The sequence below is a fragment of the Coturnix japonica genome, chromosome 5 (genome assembly GCF_054131305.1).
Source record: "Coturnix japonica strain WE chromosome 5, WE-NBRP24, whole genome shotgun sequence".
NCBI classification, from domain to species: domain Eukaryota; kingdom Metazoa; phylum Chordata; class Aves; order Galliformes; family Phasianidae; genus Coturnix; species Coturnix japonica.
The window spans coordinates 35270443-35289196 of record NC_140667.1 but is presented as its reverse complement, the minus strand read 5'-3'; the positions used below and the strand labels follow the sequence as shown (position 1 = coordinate 35289196).

Genomic DNA, 18754 nt, shown 5'->3' with positions numbered 1-18754 from the left:
TACAAACAGTGCAGAGCAGTGCTTTCATAGCATGCTAAGGGAAAAAATGTAAGATGCAAAAAATAAGCGTGCACACACTCAGTATTCAAGAGAAAGAAGGCGCAAGTCAAAGACCTTTAACAAGATTTATGCTTTCTGCAAACTTAAATATACTTTGTTTACAGATCTGTTACATCAGCAACACCAAGACTAGAAAACAAGCACAACAACATTCAGGATGCCCACTAACACCAATCATTTATTTATATACTAAGTTAAAAAATACGAATATTTTATTACAAAAAGTTTATCAAACAACTGTATACATACAGGTCATCTTGTTAAAAGCCACCATCAACTGATACTTTATATACATTATTCATGTCATACGCTTGTAGAAAAGCATCACTCAGCAGAAACTGATTTGGCATTTGGAAAGTAGTTACCACTCTGCACTAAAAGAAACAATTAATATAGGAATAAACCATTTATATGTTACAATAAAAATACTTATTTGCTGTGATCCTTTAAACCAAATGGATGCTTTCTTACTCCACCAAGAGTCATCGTAAGTGGAGATTAAAGTGCACAAAACCAAGGCGTTAAAAATTCTTCAACAATCCCATCTAACAGTCTAGATGCTTCAAGCACATCACAGTAACATTAAAGATTAAGGATTTTTCTTGGTGGCTTAAACAGTAAGATACAAGAGAAATTCAGCTTTCTATGCTGCATAAAATAATTCTGGTATACAATAAGATGAAATGGGTTACAGGAACTTGGAAAATAATGTTTGGTGAAGAAGATAAATTTACCCAGTTATATGCTTTCCCTTTTGAAAAAACCCTCACCGTATTCCATACAGCTATGGATCAAATAAGCAAAGCATGCATCAGTATTTACATAATCATCCCAGCAGCCACCCTTCTTGGGCTGCATGTAACACACGTCAGAGGAACACTATCTACTTTACACATAAATCTTGATGATTATCTGGGGAAGAAGAAAACAAATCACCAATAATATGTTTACTGTAGAGTCCTAAGTTAGAAAGGTGCTCCTGAAAAGTTCTAACTTAAAATATTGGCTTTGTCTCATTAAAAACAATGTAGTAAACCTTACAAAATATAAGACAGTCAGAACTAGCAGAGCTGTCGAGGGCAATAATTTCAATAAATTGATCCACTTTGGATAAAATAATGCTTTATGCATGTTACAATCTATTCAAAAGCAACAGCTGAACAAGCTAAATTTACATCCACAAGAGAAGCATGACGGTCACTGAAAACAAAGGGAGTTGCTGGTCATTGTGGGTGTTATTTTTATCAAACAAACTGGTCACCAATGAAAAAAAAAGAATTTTTTATTTTTATTTTTCCCATTTTAAAAGATCAACATTTAATGAGAAATTCTGAGCCATTACATTTGAAGAGCATACTTCATATCGTAGGCACTGGACCCAATTTAGAGGTAAAATGTCAGTTAACATGATTTAACATCCTCAGGTTTCTGAAGGCCGTCCATATGAAGTTTACATACAGCGCTACAAATACACATCAGATACTGCTGTAAATTTATGAGGAATACAAAACGCTATTAAATACAACTTTCATCCCATGGCACATCAAGCATGGCTTAGCAACAGTCAGTTGTGGTTATGCTTTATTGAATACTTTCCTTTCTGTAGCTGAGAAATATACAGCTTGGATTTGCTTCCATCCGGTCTTTTGAACCAAACTTCATCATGGTTAATTGTTGTAATTATGGCACTACAGAAAATGAGGGAAGAAGGGCCAGGGAAAGAAAAATAAGAATCATTTAGCAAAGTTAAAGAATAAATAACATCAAAAACTGCAGCTGTAATGTAAATGAAAACACATAGTAGGTATAACCGCTAGGCTCAGAAAGTACTGACTCCATTGTAAGGATGGTTTTGGCACCATTTTTTAATAACTGTGTATATTTCTAGTAAAGACAGTTGAATTTTCAGACAGTTATTTTTATTTCTTTTATGAGAAAATCATCACATCTACAAATACTTTAAACGTTACGAAGGACAGTCACTCAGAGTAATCAATAGACTACCCACAGTACACTAGAAAGCATTTCCAGAACATCCTTAAACTTATAAAACCCCAAGGTGTAGAACTAAAACAAAGCTCAAATAAACAAATGAATACAAGGAAGAAAGTGTTCAACTGTTAATCCCAGCACCAGGACCATGAAAAATAAAGCTAAAGCCTGACTTATTTAATTTAACCAAATCATTCTTACATGATCTTTGATTTCATGCTCCTTGTGGTAAACTCCAACACAAATACTGGGGAAAAAACCCAAACCTTAAAATGTTTCTTCCAAACAGAACTGGTGCCAAACATAGCTCAAAAAGAGATTAAAACAGTGGAAGCAGAGGACAGACTCTATCAGGGTCCTCTATTACAGGACAAGGGGAAATTGCTTCAAACCAAAAGAGGAAGGATTTAGACTGAATAAAAGAAAAAGTTTTTTATAACAACTGTAGTGAAGTAATGGCACAGGCTGCCCAGAGAGGCTGTGGATGATCCATCCTTGAAGGCATTCAAGCCCAGGCTGGATTGGGCCATGGATAACCTGGCCTAGTGGATAGCAACTCTGTCACAGCAGAGGGTTTTGATCTAGTTTATCTTCAAGATTCCTTCCACAAGCAACAGCAAAAAGTAGTTTTCCATGATTAAATATTTTACAGCTGGCCAACAGATCAAAGTCTCAGCAAGAAAATTCCCAAACACAACCCTTAAATCACAGGCTGTCCAGAAATTGGTTAAGAGCTTCAATCCTTTAATAAAATCCCATCCTAAAGCAAATTACCTTCGGTAAAATTCAACCTTCACAAGGATGAATTTATTTCCAATTTATTCTTCAAGGCCACCACGTTGCCTTTTGCTTAACAGGACTATAGAGAACTGAATAAAATAATACTCACCTTGTAGGACATTCATCTTTCTTATCAATGTATATCGTCTGTCCACGTCCATACCACTCTCCATCATAATACAGTCTTCCTTCTTCAGATCTAGCACTATGTAGATGCTTCTCTAGTTTGACAGGTGCTAAAACAGTCAAATTTAATATCAGTTGGCAGAAGTCGGTAAGATTTAGAAATAAACATCCAGTGAATTATTTATACACCACATATGCAATTTTTACATTGTCATAGGTAGTCTCTCTCTAGATAGTTAGCTCCAAATGCAAGAAAATTAGAAGCATTATATTTATTTCTTTCCAGTCAGATAAATTAAAAGCTGCATTTCCATTTTAAGTTCTCTTTCATACAACCCTCCAATCTATGATGTGAAATTTCACAATTAGAATAATGCAACAAGACACATAATCCGAAATCTCTTCATCAGTGCATTATGCCCGAATGCAAGCAGTAACTGACCACTGAAGAAACCACTTGTCTTCTCTCCCTTTTCATCATTACTCACTACCTCCAAGCACTTGATTTTACCTAGCATTAATATGCTTCTAACCTCAGACCCTGTTATCATTTACCACTCCTTTTCCATATATGTTTTTTCAGAGCTACAACTTGCAGTGAATGCAACGTGTGTTCAGAATGCTCTCTTAAAATTCAGATGATTTCAGCTTTCTGCCTCATTTTATGAAAATACTGGCATAATATACCAATATTCACTAGTAAAGCCCACTCTTAGAAGTCTTGATTTTTTAATTAATTTTTACAATTCATGCAGCAATGACAATCACCAATCCAGCTGCAATTATCAACAACTCAGAGCAGGGATAGACATATTCCAATTAGCTCACCCTACCCTGTGTTCAGCATACCAAGGCTAAAATAAATATAGCCTGCTTCGATGCAGTTTGCATCACTGTATATTGCAAGCTCTGTCTTGTGAAATCAGACAACATTTACTTACGTTCTGACTTTACTCTGTGTGGCCCCAATGTAGCCATTGCCTAGAAACAAAAGAAAATGAAGACAGTCAGCAGACATTTTTTTCTTAATTGCCAGCTCAAATTGTTTTGCACAGCACAGCTCAAGACATTTGTTTTTATGTGCAGCATTAATGTTATGTGATACTGATGACACTATGAAATGCGTGCAAACTTTGAGTACTTTTTTGGGGAAAAAGCAAACGTTACTTTATTAATATGAACTGCTTGGTTACACTTGCTTTTAACTATTTGGGGAGGGGAGGAAAAATGACCTTCTCTAATGAGTTTTGACTTTACTAATTTCAAGTTTCCTAAATAAAATCCTCAAAAATGGCCATTATTCTATTAAAACAAAACAAAACAAAACAAACAAACAAAAAAAACCAAGAAAAAAACCAACACAAAATGACAATAATTCTGGTTCTGAAAAACTAAGTGCTATCTGAACAACCCACCCTCCAGATTATTAAGTTATACCAACAAGCAGACAATTCATGTGAGTGAAAAGCTGTGAATCATATGCAGCAAAGTAGATTTTTAATTCTTTTTTGTTGTTGCTATTTCTTTAAATCATGTTACATTACAGCAAAGAAACTGAGTGAAAGCTATTTTTAATCTGTGCCTCCAATGAGACAGGAAAACAGACAAGTTTTCACGTCAGCACCACAAGACAGATGGAAATAAATTTAACATCATTTCCCAGAAAGTTTCTGAATTCTTACAATGGAGTTTCCTACTCCACAAGTTAGAAAGCACTGATTTTTGCCAGAATACAAAGAAAATTTTTCCAACTGCTGTTGCAGAGCAAGAATAGCATTTGATTGATTACATCAAGTTACACTAACACTATGGCAAAGATCTGGTAAGACACTGTACCCAAAATTTGGATTTATTTTTTTCCAAATTTATTAATTAGTCAAAGAAATTTATCTTCCTGTAAACTCTGATTCTCTTACAAACTGGGAAAATCACAGCATTATACTTTAAGCCAAAAGGAAAGAAACAAAAAGGTGTAGTGAGAGGCTGAAAGACACACATCATCATAAAATGACACATTTACTATCAGAAAACAAAACATATTACATACATTCAGAAATCTTTACTTAAAACAAAACTCTATCAAACTACCATAATATGATAGACTTTGGCAGAAACAATGAGAAATCAGATGGCCTTGATACAGGCTTCAAGTTCACTCTACCACAGAAATCACAGATGACACATGTTAGGAGAAGTTCTGCCATCTCCTTTTCAGATTCCTTTGCATGTTTCACATAGAGTCAAGAAAAGTAGCAATAGCAAGGCTGAAACTGGAATCATTAGCAGACCACTCTCTTTTAAGTTTTGATGGTATTAGAAATGCATTTGCATATTTCCAGCAGGGAACATGAATAGACAAGAACCCAAAGAAACCAAGGCTACAGGCATTCATGCTTTCATCTTACCTTCCTTATTGTTGTCCAGTCTTCAAGTATATCAAGGTCTTGCAACATATAAACTATATAGGGGCGTGAAAAAGTTAGGGAAAACTCTTCTAAACAGTGATAATACAAATATTTTAAAGATCACACAACTATATTAATAAAGTCATTTTGTCAGTGTCTCACAGAAAGAATACCTGAGTGAAGCTGAAGCTCAGTAAAAATAAATGCGACTTCGAATTAGGCAATCTAGAAGAATACTTCTGAAGTTCGTAAAAAGAGGTAAGTAATAGCATGTAAATATTCACACTATTGGAATTCAACATAAAAGTATGATAAACGATTGTCATACAATCATGCCATCCCTATGGGTTCCAAAAATCATTCTACTTGCAGTGTTATAAATTACAGTTAAAACTTCCCACAATTTCAATATGCCACTAAAAAAGGCACTTGCAGTAGTATAACCTCTCCTAAAATCATTATTTTTACTGTATTCTACATTCTATTTGAAACTTCAAGAATCCTTTGCCATTTTCATATTTAATTTCCTCTAAATCAGAGAGAATTACACAGCAAGAGCACTGGAGAATACCTGGGTACCTGCTTTACACAGATCTCTGCAAAGTGACAAGTTCGCAACTACCTTAAAATCATAAGCAATAACAGTGAGGATTAGGGACAGGAGGAACATGGAATACTCAGTTTGCAAATGCAATTCCTTCTTTCTTAGGAGACAATTTTTCTTCAAAGTGCTATAACTTCAGAAATCTCAGCTGCATTGTATGCCCATCTACAGCTTTACAGAAGATGCTGATACAAAATTCTTAAACACTATACCCATTGTACAAGAACCACAAGCTCAATGCCTATAAAAATTAAAAATTCCAACAATTGAGACAGTTAATCCTTTGAGGGTTCTAAAGATGTGGAAACTGTTAAGAAGTCATAAATTGAGTTGAAGATGTCCCAGTAAGAGAAGCAAATCTATAAAGCAGAAGTGACACAAGTCAGGTTGCACTTTGCAGACATAATGCCTGCTTCTGTGTTCATTTTGTAGCTAACAGTTCATCAGGGTGAATTCTCCATTACACTGACAGCCAACACTTTACCCCATATCTTCCATCCAAACAACCCTTTTAGTAAAATCACAAAATGTAAAGTAATGAGAAGAAATACTCAAAAGATGAGCCAAAGAGCTTCTATTTAAGAAGTAGATATTTTTAATTAACAGACCCTGTACATAGACACTAATTAGAGATTCCTAATTTTACTTTTCATAATGGGATGTGTCAACTAGGCTTCTCTAATCTGAATTAGAATACCAACTGCTATTCAAAAATAAATTTTGAGAATGTCTTATCACTTCAGTTTGCTGTTAATGTCATACATAATAGGACTAGCTATAAAACAGCAAATACTTCCAGAATAATCAGTGATTTCATTGAAAGGATATCTGATACAACAACAGGCTTTTTTTTATCTGGACTAAATGGATCCTTCCTTTTTTTCCTTGACTGTAGCTCATCATTCCATAATTCTGAAAAGAAACAATAAGAATGAATGAATCAGAAACGTGTTTATCTAGTTGTTCTCACAGAAAAGAAAATCTGAAAAGTTGTTTGTTTTTATTTCTGGACAACCTGGTGAGATGCTGATTCTGAATAGAACAAAAGTGTCACAAGACCATGCAGTCATAGATGAATATTCTCTACACACAATAGGTGTTGGTAATTATTGGACCAAAGTTGGCTTTTAAGCTTAAATTCAAACCCATGCCACAGACCTAACACTGTTGTTCAGAACAGCATTCTACTGAATAACTTGAAACTCACCAGGAATAATACAGCTACCTGAATTTTTAATAAAAGAATTGAAAAATTTAATTTCCACTCACCTGAGGTAATGTCAATGCTATGTCTGTCTTCTTCAAGCCTTCGAATCTTCTCTTCTAGTTCACTTTGTACAGTATCATACAACAGAAGCTTTTCACTCTAAAATACGAAAAAATGAGGCATGACTGAGTTCTCACCTAAATGTACTTTACCATCATTTATAAAGGCTCAGCAGAAGGAAAGACCAGATTTGAGGTGAACACTTTCCAGAGCTGTAAAGCATACAAAATAGCCCTGTACTCATTTCCTTATTGTGAGACCCTAGCTCCTCAAAGATGGCACATTCACTTGGCATCAGTATATATATGATTATCAAGTATCAGTACTAAAAATAACTAAGTATATAAAGCACATAACCAGACCTTCAGAATAGATCTCAATATTTTGACACAAATTTCTTTTGGATAGCAAAAATTTATTCACAGTGAGTGACTGTAAAGCATTAAGTTCTACTCTAGCTTTCTTAAAAGTGAATGTTTTCATTGAAAGTCTTTTATTAAGCCTCCAATGTTAATGAGATTGTAGTAATTTATAGAGAATTATTATCTACTATTACATTATTTACAATTAACTTTTACCACAGAACTGATATATTCACTTATAGTAGAAATAATCTATTGTGCACATAAAATACTTTAGACAGTTGTGAAAGCAAAACTGTGTACCTTAAAGCTTTGAGAAGCAGCAACCCTTCAAGTTACAAAATACTTGTGCTCCACAGATCCCCTTTTATATATTTATCAATCCATTACTACTTAATAAAAAAAAAAAATAAAAATCCTCAATTAAACTGATAAGGCAAAAGCCTTCTTATATATACCTGAAATGTCAAATGAGTACTACTTGTTCTTTTTTAAGATTTCCTTTTTGAAATGAAATATTGTTTGTATTTAGTCACCTGTTTTGCTGCTAGTCTTGGTAACAAATGTGAGAAGATGTTACAGGCAACAGAGGCATTCTTGCTGAATAGCCATACTCAGTGCAATGATGATTCTACAAGAGCGCTACTGATTTTGGAGAGCTTTTCCCCAGGGACCCAATAAGGACTGGATGGGGCATGTTTTTATATGAAAGCCAACCTATTAGAAATCTAATTTTATATGCTTTGAGCAAGCTTTTATGCAGATTTTAATATCAAAAAATGATCGCATTAAAATAGCAAGTAACAGTAACAGATAAATTAGAACATAAAAAGTTAGAACATAAAAATATGCACTGAATTCGGAAAGTAAAGGAAAATGATCAATACAGAATAGCTGGCACAACCTCACAGTGCTGTCGAGAGGCTTGAATTTCACATTCATACTTGTTCTTCACAGATTCCAGACAAAGCTCTCTATAGATACCTGTCATCAAACAAATGACAATGTTACTTTATTTAGCTAATACCCGATTTCAAAATTTTCTTTTAAGACTGCCTTCAATTCCCAAAATATGTACAAAAGGGAAAAAAAGAAGATACATTTTGTTGGGCAATTAATCCCCTTTAATTCAATAAATCTAAATATCTGAAGAAAAATAGATGCTATTTTCACTTTTTGCCCTATCAGTTAACAGTTAAACTAGTAACCATGCTAACCTTACATAATAGGTCTATTTCATATGGCCTACCAAATTACCGTGGATATCCTCACATTTAAAATACATATGTATTCACCTATTCTATTTTCTAATTACTATTTTAAACAATACTTAGAGAGTTTCAAATAGCTAGAAAACAGAATGAAAGAATGAGCTTTTACAAATTAATGTGTGAAATAAGGCTTGCTTTACGCAGCATGACACTAATAAATCACATTATTTAACAAGACTCTATTCCACTCAACGAAACAGACTTCTTGTGATATAAATAAGAGTGCTTCTGAGTATTAGGTCTATTTCTTGCACCTATCAATTTATAGTCACTGCTTATTTGCAGTCCTTAGGGGTTACTTGCTGGAGCTCAAGTCCTGCTACTACCCACTTCTGTCAAGGCTATGAAACACTAAGAGCAAATAGAACCTCTTTCTGCAGTTTCTGGAATCCTTTGAAATAACTTTCTGAATTTCAATAAGTTGAAGACAAAATGAAAATAAATAAATAAATAAATATGATTTCTAGTCTTCAGGAAAGTTCTAGTATTTCTCCTGAGTTCTTTCTACATTGGAACACTGATCTTCACTGCTGTTGAATACATGTATTAGGAGCATCCTTAATATTCTGCCTATTTACACCCACCTACACCAAAACATTGACAGAAAGTCACATTTAAAACTAAAAAGCAACAGCCTGGATTAAGGGTGATTTCTTGTCACACCTCCTGGTGACAAGATTCAGCTTGGAATCTTCATCTTCTGCAACAGGCAAGAGTTCTACTCAGAATTAATCAAGTAAATTTTGGATAAAGATCTTAAAACCCAAAAATTGAACGTCATCAGCTAAGGGAAAGCATTATGAAGATGACCAATAGAGAGAAAAATGCCAAAGACCAGAAGATTTCAAATTCTCTTTACAGTCTGTAGTCAAAAGCAACAATGAAACATCAAAGTTTACTGTTTCTACTTTAGAAACTTTGTGCTCACTACAGAAAGACAGATATTCTTTGAAACATAAATAAGCCATAGTTTTAGCACTATGTTATCAGACAACGAGGGAAGCAACCTATTCAATTTGACTTGAAGAATACTTTAAGTTTAAAATCATGCCACAGTATTTCTGACTTTAAAACACACTCATGTAGCAATTTTAAAGTAAAAACAATAATAATTGATAAGCTGAAGTTTAAATGCATAGCAGTGTCATATTGTTGAAACAGAGATATTCATTTTATACGCTTACCTGCCACCTTGGTTCTGATTTGCATATTTTCTTGTAATGCTGCCAATGGTTCTAAATATTCAGGTGCTTTTCCAGCTATGACCTCTTGCAGTTTTGCATCTACTTGGCTTAATCTTTCTTTGTAAAGTCTAAAAACAATAAATATATTTTTAAATGTTTAAAGTGAATACAAAGTAGAAGGGATTTTAAGAAGAGCTAATCTGACTCTTTGTTAATGCCATGGTGCACCTACAGAAGTGTACACATATCTGCTCCCACAGAACCACAAACAAAGGAAAAAGACAGGCAGGCTCTTAGCGAAGCAGCCCTCACTCCTTCTCTTGTAAAAATCCACACATTAAATACTATCAAAAATGTCACATCCACTTTTGAGTATACATGGCTATTCATTTTCTCTCTTCTGTTTACTAGGTCTTCACTCTCACTGATACAGATATTATGGTAAACTACTGACAGATCTAGCACTGGTTTCACTTTCAGTATTGGAATCTGGTTTGCAGTAACCACAAGAAATTTTCATTAGTACCAGCTATAAAAAATGCTGTGATACCTTACAAAAAACCCTCACTGCTAGCTTAGCTAACACAATGCTTGGGTCTGTTTATACAAGTCATACATACACACAAAGAGGAGAAGGATCCTGATATACCTCTCCAAAGATCACAATTCCTTGGTGCAACAGAACCACACCTGCCCTTTACTGCAACACTTCAGAACTGTTCTTACAGCAAAGCAGAAACAAATATATTTATATATGTATACGTGCATATGAATACACTTACAGTACACAACATGTGCATGTGTCTCCATGGTATATATTCTCTTAGAGACTCACTGAAGAGAAAGTACCCTGGAGCAACTGCCTGATAATCATATCAGAACTTTCAACTGTTATTCTTCTCCAAGAGTAATCTCCAGATATTTGAAAGACAAGAAACACCAGTTGCACACAATATTCTCACAGAATAGGCCCTCAAATGAGGCAGTTAAGATACTTACTGATCTTTGAGATCTGTAAATTGCTTTTCAAGATTGGACATCTCATCTAAACACTCCATTCTTCTCCTCTCACAGTCTTCATCATCCATTTCTAAGAATAAGAATAGGTAACATATTTTGAACAATATAACCAAGTGGACTGCATAGCTTGCTTCTAAAACTTGAAGCAAGTCTGAATTTAAGCAATAAACAGATCAACTGTCATACTGCTATGCTACAGCAGGTTACAAGAAACCACTCATTACACGAAGTAAGAAACTTAATTTTAATTCAAGAAGCCCCATGAAATGCTATTTTTCTTTCTCACACCAGAAAACAACAAGACTGTAAGACTTCAGGAGGTTAAACCTCATAAATGACAATGCAAAATGCTAACGAATGTGTGAAACAGAACAATTAATCCTTGTATAGTACATCAGATGAGAAGCTGCATTACTCATGAAGAGTTATTAGCCGTAACTGAAAAGGTGTGCCCTGCGTCAGTATGAGCAAATGAAATCCCTGGAGAGCAAGTGAGCAAGTTCAAATGTTGTATCTGTCATACGTAATTCAAGTTTTTCTTTCATTAACAGCCATTAGGAAGAAAAATGTAACACTTGGTTTTGAAACAAGGTTTCATCCTCTTTAATTGGAAGAGCTGTTTGAAGCTAAAATATTCACGTAGAAATATCTGTAGCTCATCTCAATGACCATCAAAAAAGACTGAATTTGTAATTAGACAGTTTTTAACAGTAAAACCTAGAAAATACAGGACTTTACAGATACTTCATTTTGCATGCTTTTATGCAGCAAGAGTTATGAAATAATTTTCAGAACTTTTGTTTTAATTTATACTTCTGATTTTTTTCCTAATTTACATAACGAACATATCAGTAAGGTCTAATAAACATTCACTTTCAGGACAAGAGTTTTTACACTACAAAATAGAAAAATCACTCACGTTGTGAAGTGGCAGCACCCACTGACCTTCAGGCAAATGCCTTGACAGGGTGAATTAAAAGTTTCAGTTTAGTTTTCTTCTGCTGAAGAAAGAATTTCCTATCTTTTTCCTTGCTTTTATGTGGATTAGATAAACTAAAAGTTGGGAAGAGTTTCCCCAAGACAACATTTCTTGCTTCATACTTTCCTTCACATAGAAATCCCATCTCTGTCTCTACCCTTTTTAGAGAATCACTCCTTAAGAGGATAAAAGGTAAGGATGGATGTAACAAGCAGCAACTACAGAATGGAAAACTGCTCAGTTTTAGTGACATGCAATCTTCTGCTGTACTTGGCAAGCAAAGATTAAAAAGGAAAGTTCTAAACTCTATTCCTATCAAAGTTTCCAGGGTATTTCTGAACCCAGTAATCCATTAATCACAGTTCTCCGTAACAATGAACTGAATTTCTAGACTCAAAGCTCCACCAGTCCCACTCATGCACCTATTAAATAGCACAGAGGGAGAACAAGCTCTGCTAAGCTATATTCAGGAGGCAGAGATGTCCTGAAGCTGCTTTACTTCTGCTGCATCTCAAAGAAACAGCTCTTTGGTTAAGGCACAAGCCATTACCAGTGTTAGAAGGGTGGACAGCCATGCAGCCAGGAGCCAGAGCACAAGAGGAGCTTGACTGAGAGGAGGCCATGCCCAGCAGCACAGTCACTTCAGAAAACAGCTGACAGAGAGGCCAAGCAGGGCCCCAAACCAAGCAGAGATGCTCTGCATCGGCTGCTCTAGTCCACAACCAGCTCTGAATGCATTTGCCTCATTCACATCTTACAGCAGACATGTTTCATTGCTTTACATGCCAGCTCCAAAAAAAGGCAGCATTCAAGCCTTCATTCTTGTTTTGCAGAACACTACAGTGATTTGCAAAGGTGAGAGAAGCCTGAGTATCACCTCCCTGACTCAGAAGAACCTATTAACTAAGATCTGCCAGATCTCTTGATGTATGAAATCTGTTCCACATTCCTTTTTACTGAAATCATACCTTTTTTACTGAAATAGACACAGCTTTTAAGTTTGAAAACCACATTAGCCCCTTCTACCTGTGTATGAATACCAACATGCAGCAGAGAAGTATGTCCAAATGAAAGATTTACTGCAATTCCGTATATTACTACCATTCCTCCTCTACTCTGCTTACTCTCTGAAAGATTTAACAAACTGTGTCTGTTCCCTTCTTTTGAAAAACAGTCATGTTCAGTAGGGAAGAGCCATCTCCATTAATTTACTTTCCTAAACAGAATATTCAGCTACATGACTTTGAGAACTGTCTGAAGCTTTTATGTGCTAGAAAAAAAAGATTCTCTAAAGTTTGAAGGATCCGCCCTGTGAAACACAACAAGACCAAGCACACATTTCAGCTTTTTCCAGGTATTGTTTAGTTCTGCGTATGTTTCAGCAAGCAATTCATTAGGAAGTTTTCTCTTATATCAACATGGATTTTATTGCTTATGTTTTTTAAAGGACAAGTTTAAAACAAACAAACAAAACAAATTTAAAAACAAACCAACACATTAGAACAGCAGCCTTTTCTGAGGGTCAGTGCAACTCCCGAACACTGGAGGGAAAGGCGATTGCATCTTACGTTTCTATCCTCTGTTGCAAGAAAACACACTGGCATGAGGGCACACTGGACAATCTGGTACTTACTGAAATAAAACAGAGCTCATTCAAACCTCCACTCAGCTGTGGATCAGCTGAGTGCATCAGAGTGTATGGGTATACACTCAAAAAACATTTTACTTCCTGTCTAGAAGTCTACATTCTACCTCTAACATTGAATAACAATCTTCTTTTGTTGTATCTTTATTCTGCCAATTAACTACTTTCAAGCATTAAGACTCCTGAAATACCTTCAATTTCCCAATTACAGAACTTCCTCCTATCTTTAAAGAACAGTTTAGTGAATACTCAGTAATGAAAAAGTAAAAGGTTTTCAGGTTATATCTCACCGCTTATCTGTTGAAAATTTATATCAATGGAAAACAACTCATTATATATTAAAGTACTTGCTAATGGCCCCATATTGTCTCAACACTTCACATTTCACATCAGGTTTCATACTGCACAGAGCACTTGGGACATATTAAATCACTTTCAGAACCACAGTCATTCTTTCCCTACTATATTCAAATAATCCAACTCAACAACCAGGGCAGTCAGTTTAAAGACCAAAAAAAGTACTTAAAACACAAGAGTGCCTAAAGTAGTTCTTATTAATAAGCTGTGACCTATATAAAATGCTCTATAAAATGCCCAAATTCTCATCTTGGTTGGTGAGCACAACTTGTGGCTTTTTTATTCACCCCTGATATGCTACTCTGTACCTCTGCCAGTATTAACAAACAACAGAACACTTTACTAAATATGTATCAACAAAAGGAACAGGATAGAAATGGTGCCAGCTCTCAAGGGCACGTTAATGCTGCTTCTGATAACCAATTTACTGAGAAAGAACTTGAAGGGATTCTTTTTCTTTTTTTTTTTTTTTTTTGCCTCCAGTAATTTTAATTACTACTTATTTCTTGCAGTGCCAGTCGTCTTGTGTCTGTAGAAGCAATACACATCCATGGAGTAAATTCATATTTGTCAAGACACTGAGACAAGCATGTAATTTCCCATAGTCATCACTTTCAAAGTGCTCCCATAAAGCATTTCTCCATGGAATGCAACAGAAATTATCCACAGGTTTTCTTGTATGGTTTTAAAGAAACCCATACTACTTTCACTCAGAACATTGCTCCTCCTTTATCCCTCTAAGGCCTGTGGAAAGACAATAGCGTTGTCAAATTTAGCAATATTAAAAAATATTTTTTATTATAATTAAATATTAAAAAAAATAATTTATAATTAAAAAATATAAAAATATTTAGCGTAGGCAAATTTTGAAAGAGAGGAAGCTTCAAAACCTGTGGCTGATACTAACAGTCTTCCCTTAACCAGAGCCAGTGAGTTGGAAGAGAGAAAGTTACATTAATATCTGTCATATCAAGTTCCATTTCTCACAGAGAAAAAATGATTTATTTATTTATTTTTAAAAGACATACCATTTGGCTAGAAAATAGCAAAGGAAAGGCAGTCTATGTAACAGTAACCTACATAAACTGCATAATCTATTTCAAGACAAGCGGGAAGACCCGCTTGGCTACATAAGGGTTATTGTTGCAGTTCTGCTCCTGGACCTCATCAAGGAGCCCTTTGCAACCCTTGCGTCTCACCTCCATATTGCTCAATGAGCTCATCCATTCCTCCTCTACTCTGTTTACTCTCTGAAAGATTTAACAAACTGATTCTGTTCCCTTCTTTTGAAAAACAGCCACATTCAGTAGGGAAGAGCCATCTCCATTAACTTACTTTCCTAAACAGAATATTCACATTTCAGGGTCACATTCAATTCTGATAATAAAAGAATTGAAACATGCCTTCCTAAGTCACATCAAAAAGGAACAGAACAGGTTGCTGTGCAATCAGGGACATAATTAGACATGTTTTTTCAACTTAAAATATATCTGCAGCTCCTTGTCTGGATATCCTCACTCAAATGTACCTTTCTTCCAACATAACCACCAGTGCACACTGATGCTGCCCAGCCTGTTTCATCAAACCTATCCAAGTCATGTTAAGCACATCTTTCTGGTCCTTTTTTTTTTTTTTTTTTTTTTTTTTTCCAGCTGAACAGCTTCAAGAGAATGGGGGTAAGGAAAGATTCATCGGTCTTTCTCAGCAGCAGATCTGTACCTGGATCAATGAACTCTTCATCTGTAACAGCCCAACTATTTATAAAGTTGTGTGCACATACATGTTTCACCACAGAACAGCTTTGAGCACACTGGTTCAGTTTGCAGCAGTTTCAGTGAACAGAAACCAAATTTAACTATTAAGTTAAATTCAAAGCTTCATTCCAAGCACTTGCCAAATGTAGTCAAATATCAACAGAGAGCATAAGAGTTTGAAACAATGACTTGATCTTCAGGCAGCTCTCAACCATACACATACAGTTCAGGCTATATTATCTGAAACAAAACTACAATTGCTTTAGAGATATAGGGGCCTCAGCACTATCTATTCCAAACTAGGAATCTCTTCACCAAATCAGTTTTATTAGAGACACAAATAGAAACAATGTTTGTAATAATTTTGCTAGTTCTTGCAAGCCCATACCTGGATGTGCTCCACAGTTTATGGACTGAAAATATCTCCTGAGTAATACTGCATTAGATGAAAGAAGCATGATGTTCCCTCAGATGAGGAAACAGCCAAGAACTTCAGAATCTCTGCTTCAGGAAGCCTCCTGTCTAAACCTGTGCAAGTCATTAATCTTAAACTCACAAGAACACGTGCAAAGTTAACTGATGTAAATTGGAGATCTTTACATATTCTAACAAAATTGCTATTCATGACTTCTGTTGCTAAGGAGCTGCAGTCTACCCAAGCATTAGTATACATTAAGCCCCCAGTACCTCTCAAATTCACAAATCAAATTCTTCACTGAGACATTTTTGCTATTTCACTTTTTAAAGGGCTATTTTTCTGACAGCTTAGCATACAAAGGCCCAGTGTCACTGAAGACAGAGCAATAAACAAGGACAAGAAAGTACAATGCACCAAGAAGGGCGAGTAAGAATGAGGGGAAGGATGGTGACAGTTTAATCCAAGCAGACAATCATTGACCAGCTGCCTAGAGTTGCAAAGTAGGGTTCAATCATCAATACTTGCAAATTCCAGCTACCAGGAGCTTGCCTCAGGACTACAGCCAGCACTGAGCACCACTCCAGCTTTTCAAAGAATCACAGAACTGTTTGAGTTGGAAGGGACCTTTAACGGTCCATTTGGTCCAACTTCCCTGCAATGAACAGGGACACCTACAGCAAGACCAGGGTGCTCAGAGCCTGGTCCAGTCTGACTCTGACTGTCTCCAGGGACGGGGCATCTACCACATCCCTGGGCAACCTGTTCCAGTACCTCACTAGCCTTACTGTAATTCTTCTCCCCTCCTATTCAAACCAAATCCTCTCTCGTAGTTTGAAAATATTCCCCCTTGTCCTATTAGAAAAAAACCTAATTAAAGAGTATAATGCCTTTTCTCCTATAGCTCCCCAGTGGATCCAGTGGCAAAGGTCCTGTGTGGGCCAGGACATATGGAGCCCCAGCGATCCCAGATTGCAGCGCACTCTCCAAAGCATTTCCGTGGCTGCCATTAAATGACAAGTTTCTAATTTAGCCCTTGGAATTATAAGGTAACCTCCAACAGAAAACTTCCTTTTAACAGGTGAACAGCTGTTAGAGCCACCTTTCACACGTTAAATCACCCTCAGACCACAGTCCTGAGCAAGTAAGGCACGGAAAGAAGCCTTTAGCAGAGCAGGGTTTAATGCTGCGCAGAAGAGGCCAATGGCACTGACAGGTCCCCTCCCACCCAGACAGGCCCCAAAACACCCAACAGAAACGTTCAGTTTCGCCTGCGAAGAACCAGGCGGATATTGGCTCCGGTCGCAGACTGAAGCCCAAGCGAGGCCCCGCACAGACACGGCGGCACCACGCGGCCCGGCCCGCTCGGCACCAGGACCTGCAGCGGGGCCGAGTGGGTGCCATCGTGCCCCCGCCACGTCCCCGCCCCCGGCTGGGCCGCAGCAGCGGGAGAGCGGCAGGAGAGCGGCGGGGCGGGGTCGCGGCGGGGGCGGTACCGGCGGAGCTGGGGCCGGTTCCCCCCGGGAGGAACAGAGAGAACGGCACAGACGGTGACCCCGGTACCTGAGCTGTCCCCCTCCTCGGACACGGACGAGCTCTCGGTCTCCTCCTCCTCCGAGGTGCTCCCCTCGTTCTCCCCGTAGTCCACCTCCATCTCATCGTGGTTGTTCTCCTTCTTCTCCCGGGAGTGGACCGGCATGCTGCCCAACGCCGACACCGGGCCGGCCCCAGAACGGCCGTTCCCGCCGCCGCCACTACCAGCCCCCGCGGTGCCACCAACCCCGCCCGGCGCCCGCCGCGCCCTCCCATTGGCCGAGCTCTGTCATCGGCCGAGCCGTCTCACTGGCTGAGCCCCGTCATTGACTGAGCCTCCCCATTGGCCCGGCGAGCCGAAGCGCGGCGCACGCTGGGAGTTGTGAGCTGCGAGTGCAGTAGGTGCTGTGAGGGGTGTCATGGCGGCGTCGCTCCGTGCTGCTCTGAAGGGCGCCGTGATGGCGGGCAGCGCCCTGCGGCTGCTGCAGGTGGGCCCGGCCAGCGGGGACTGGGCCTAAAGAGGAACCGTGTGTAACACGGGCTGAGCCCGGGTGTGAATATAGAACTTGCCTCCTTGATGGCTACCGTTAGTCGGTGTATGGGGTTTTTCTTGTTTATTAACAGCTTTCGGTACCCCAGAAGCTGACCACGAGCATTAATGCAATATAAAAACGTAGAAGCAGTTCCCAGAGTACTGGAAGGTGCTGTTCCTTTGCCCAGCGTGCAATGTAGGGATGTCAGGGATTTGGGTGGCTGAAAGGAAGTAAGGAAGTCTGCTAAGAGTTGGACGTGTCCCCGTGGAAAAAGGGGTGAATTTTGCCAACTGGGTCTGAAATGCTTTATAGTGAATCCATATGGATTTAGTAAAAAGAAACCAGAAGTAATAATAATAAAAGTCTTAAGGTTTACATCTCAGTCTAGCAAGATAAAACAGGAAATCAAGTGCTATGGCCTAGAAAAGCCAACTGGAAGCAGCAGCAGGGAACGGAATGGCAGGAAA

The 18754-nt window shown here is 37.6% G+C and overlaps 1 protein-coding gene across 1 annotated transcript; it reads right to left on the bottom strand.

Moving 5' to 3' along the window:
- Window positions 1–211: 211 nt before the first annotated feature.
- On the bottom strand, window positions 212–18004 carry BRMS1L (BRMS1 like transcriptional repressor). The gene is made up of 10 exons (XM_015864997.3): window positions 17785–18004; window positions 11051–11141; window positions 10052–10179; window positions 8501–8580; window positions 7237–7333; window positions 6796–6879; window positions 5364–5428; window positions 3900–3939; window positions 2942–3068; window positions 212–1748 (listed from the first exon to the last, which is right to left on the bottom strand). Exons 1-10 carry the CDS (start codon window positions 17918–17920, stop codon window positions 1625–1627), a joined length of 972 nt encoding a protein of 323 aa, XP_015720483.2. The 5' UTR covers window positions 17921–18004; the 3' UTR covers window positions 212–1624.
- Between the last annotated feature and the right edge of the window lie 750 nt (window positions 18005–18754).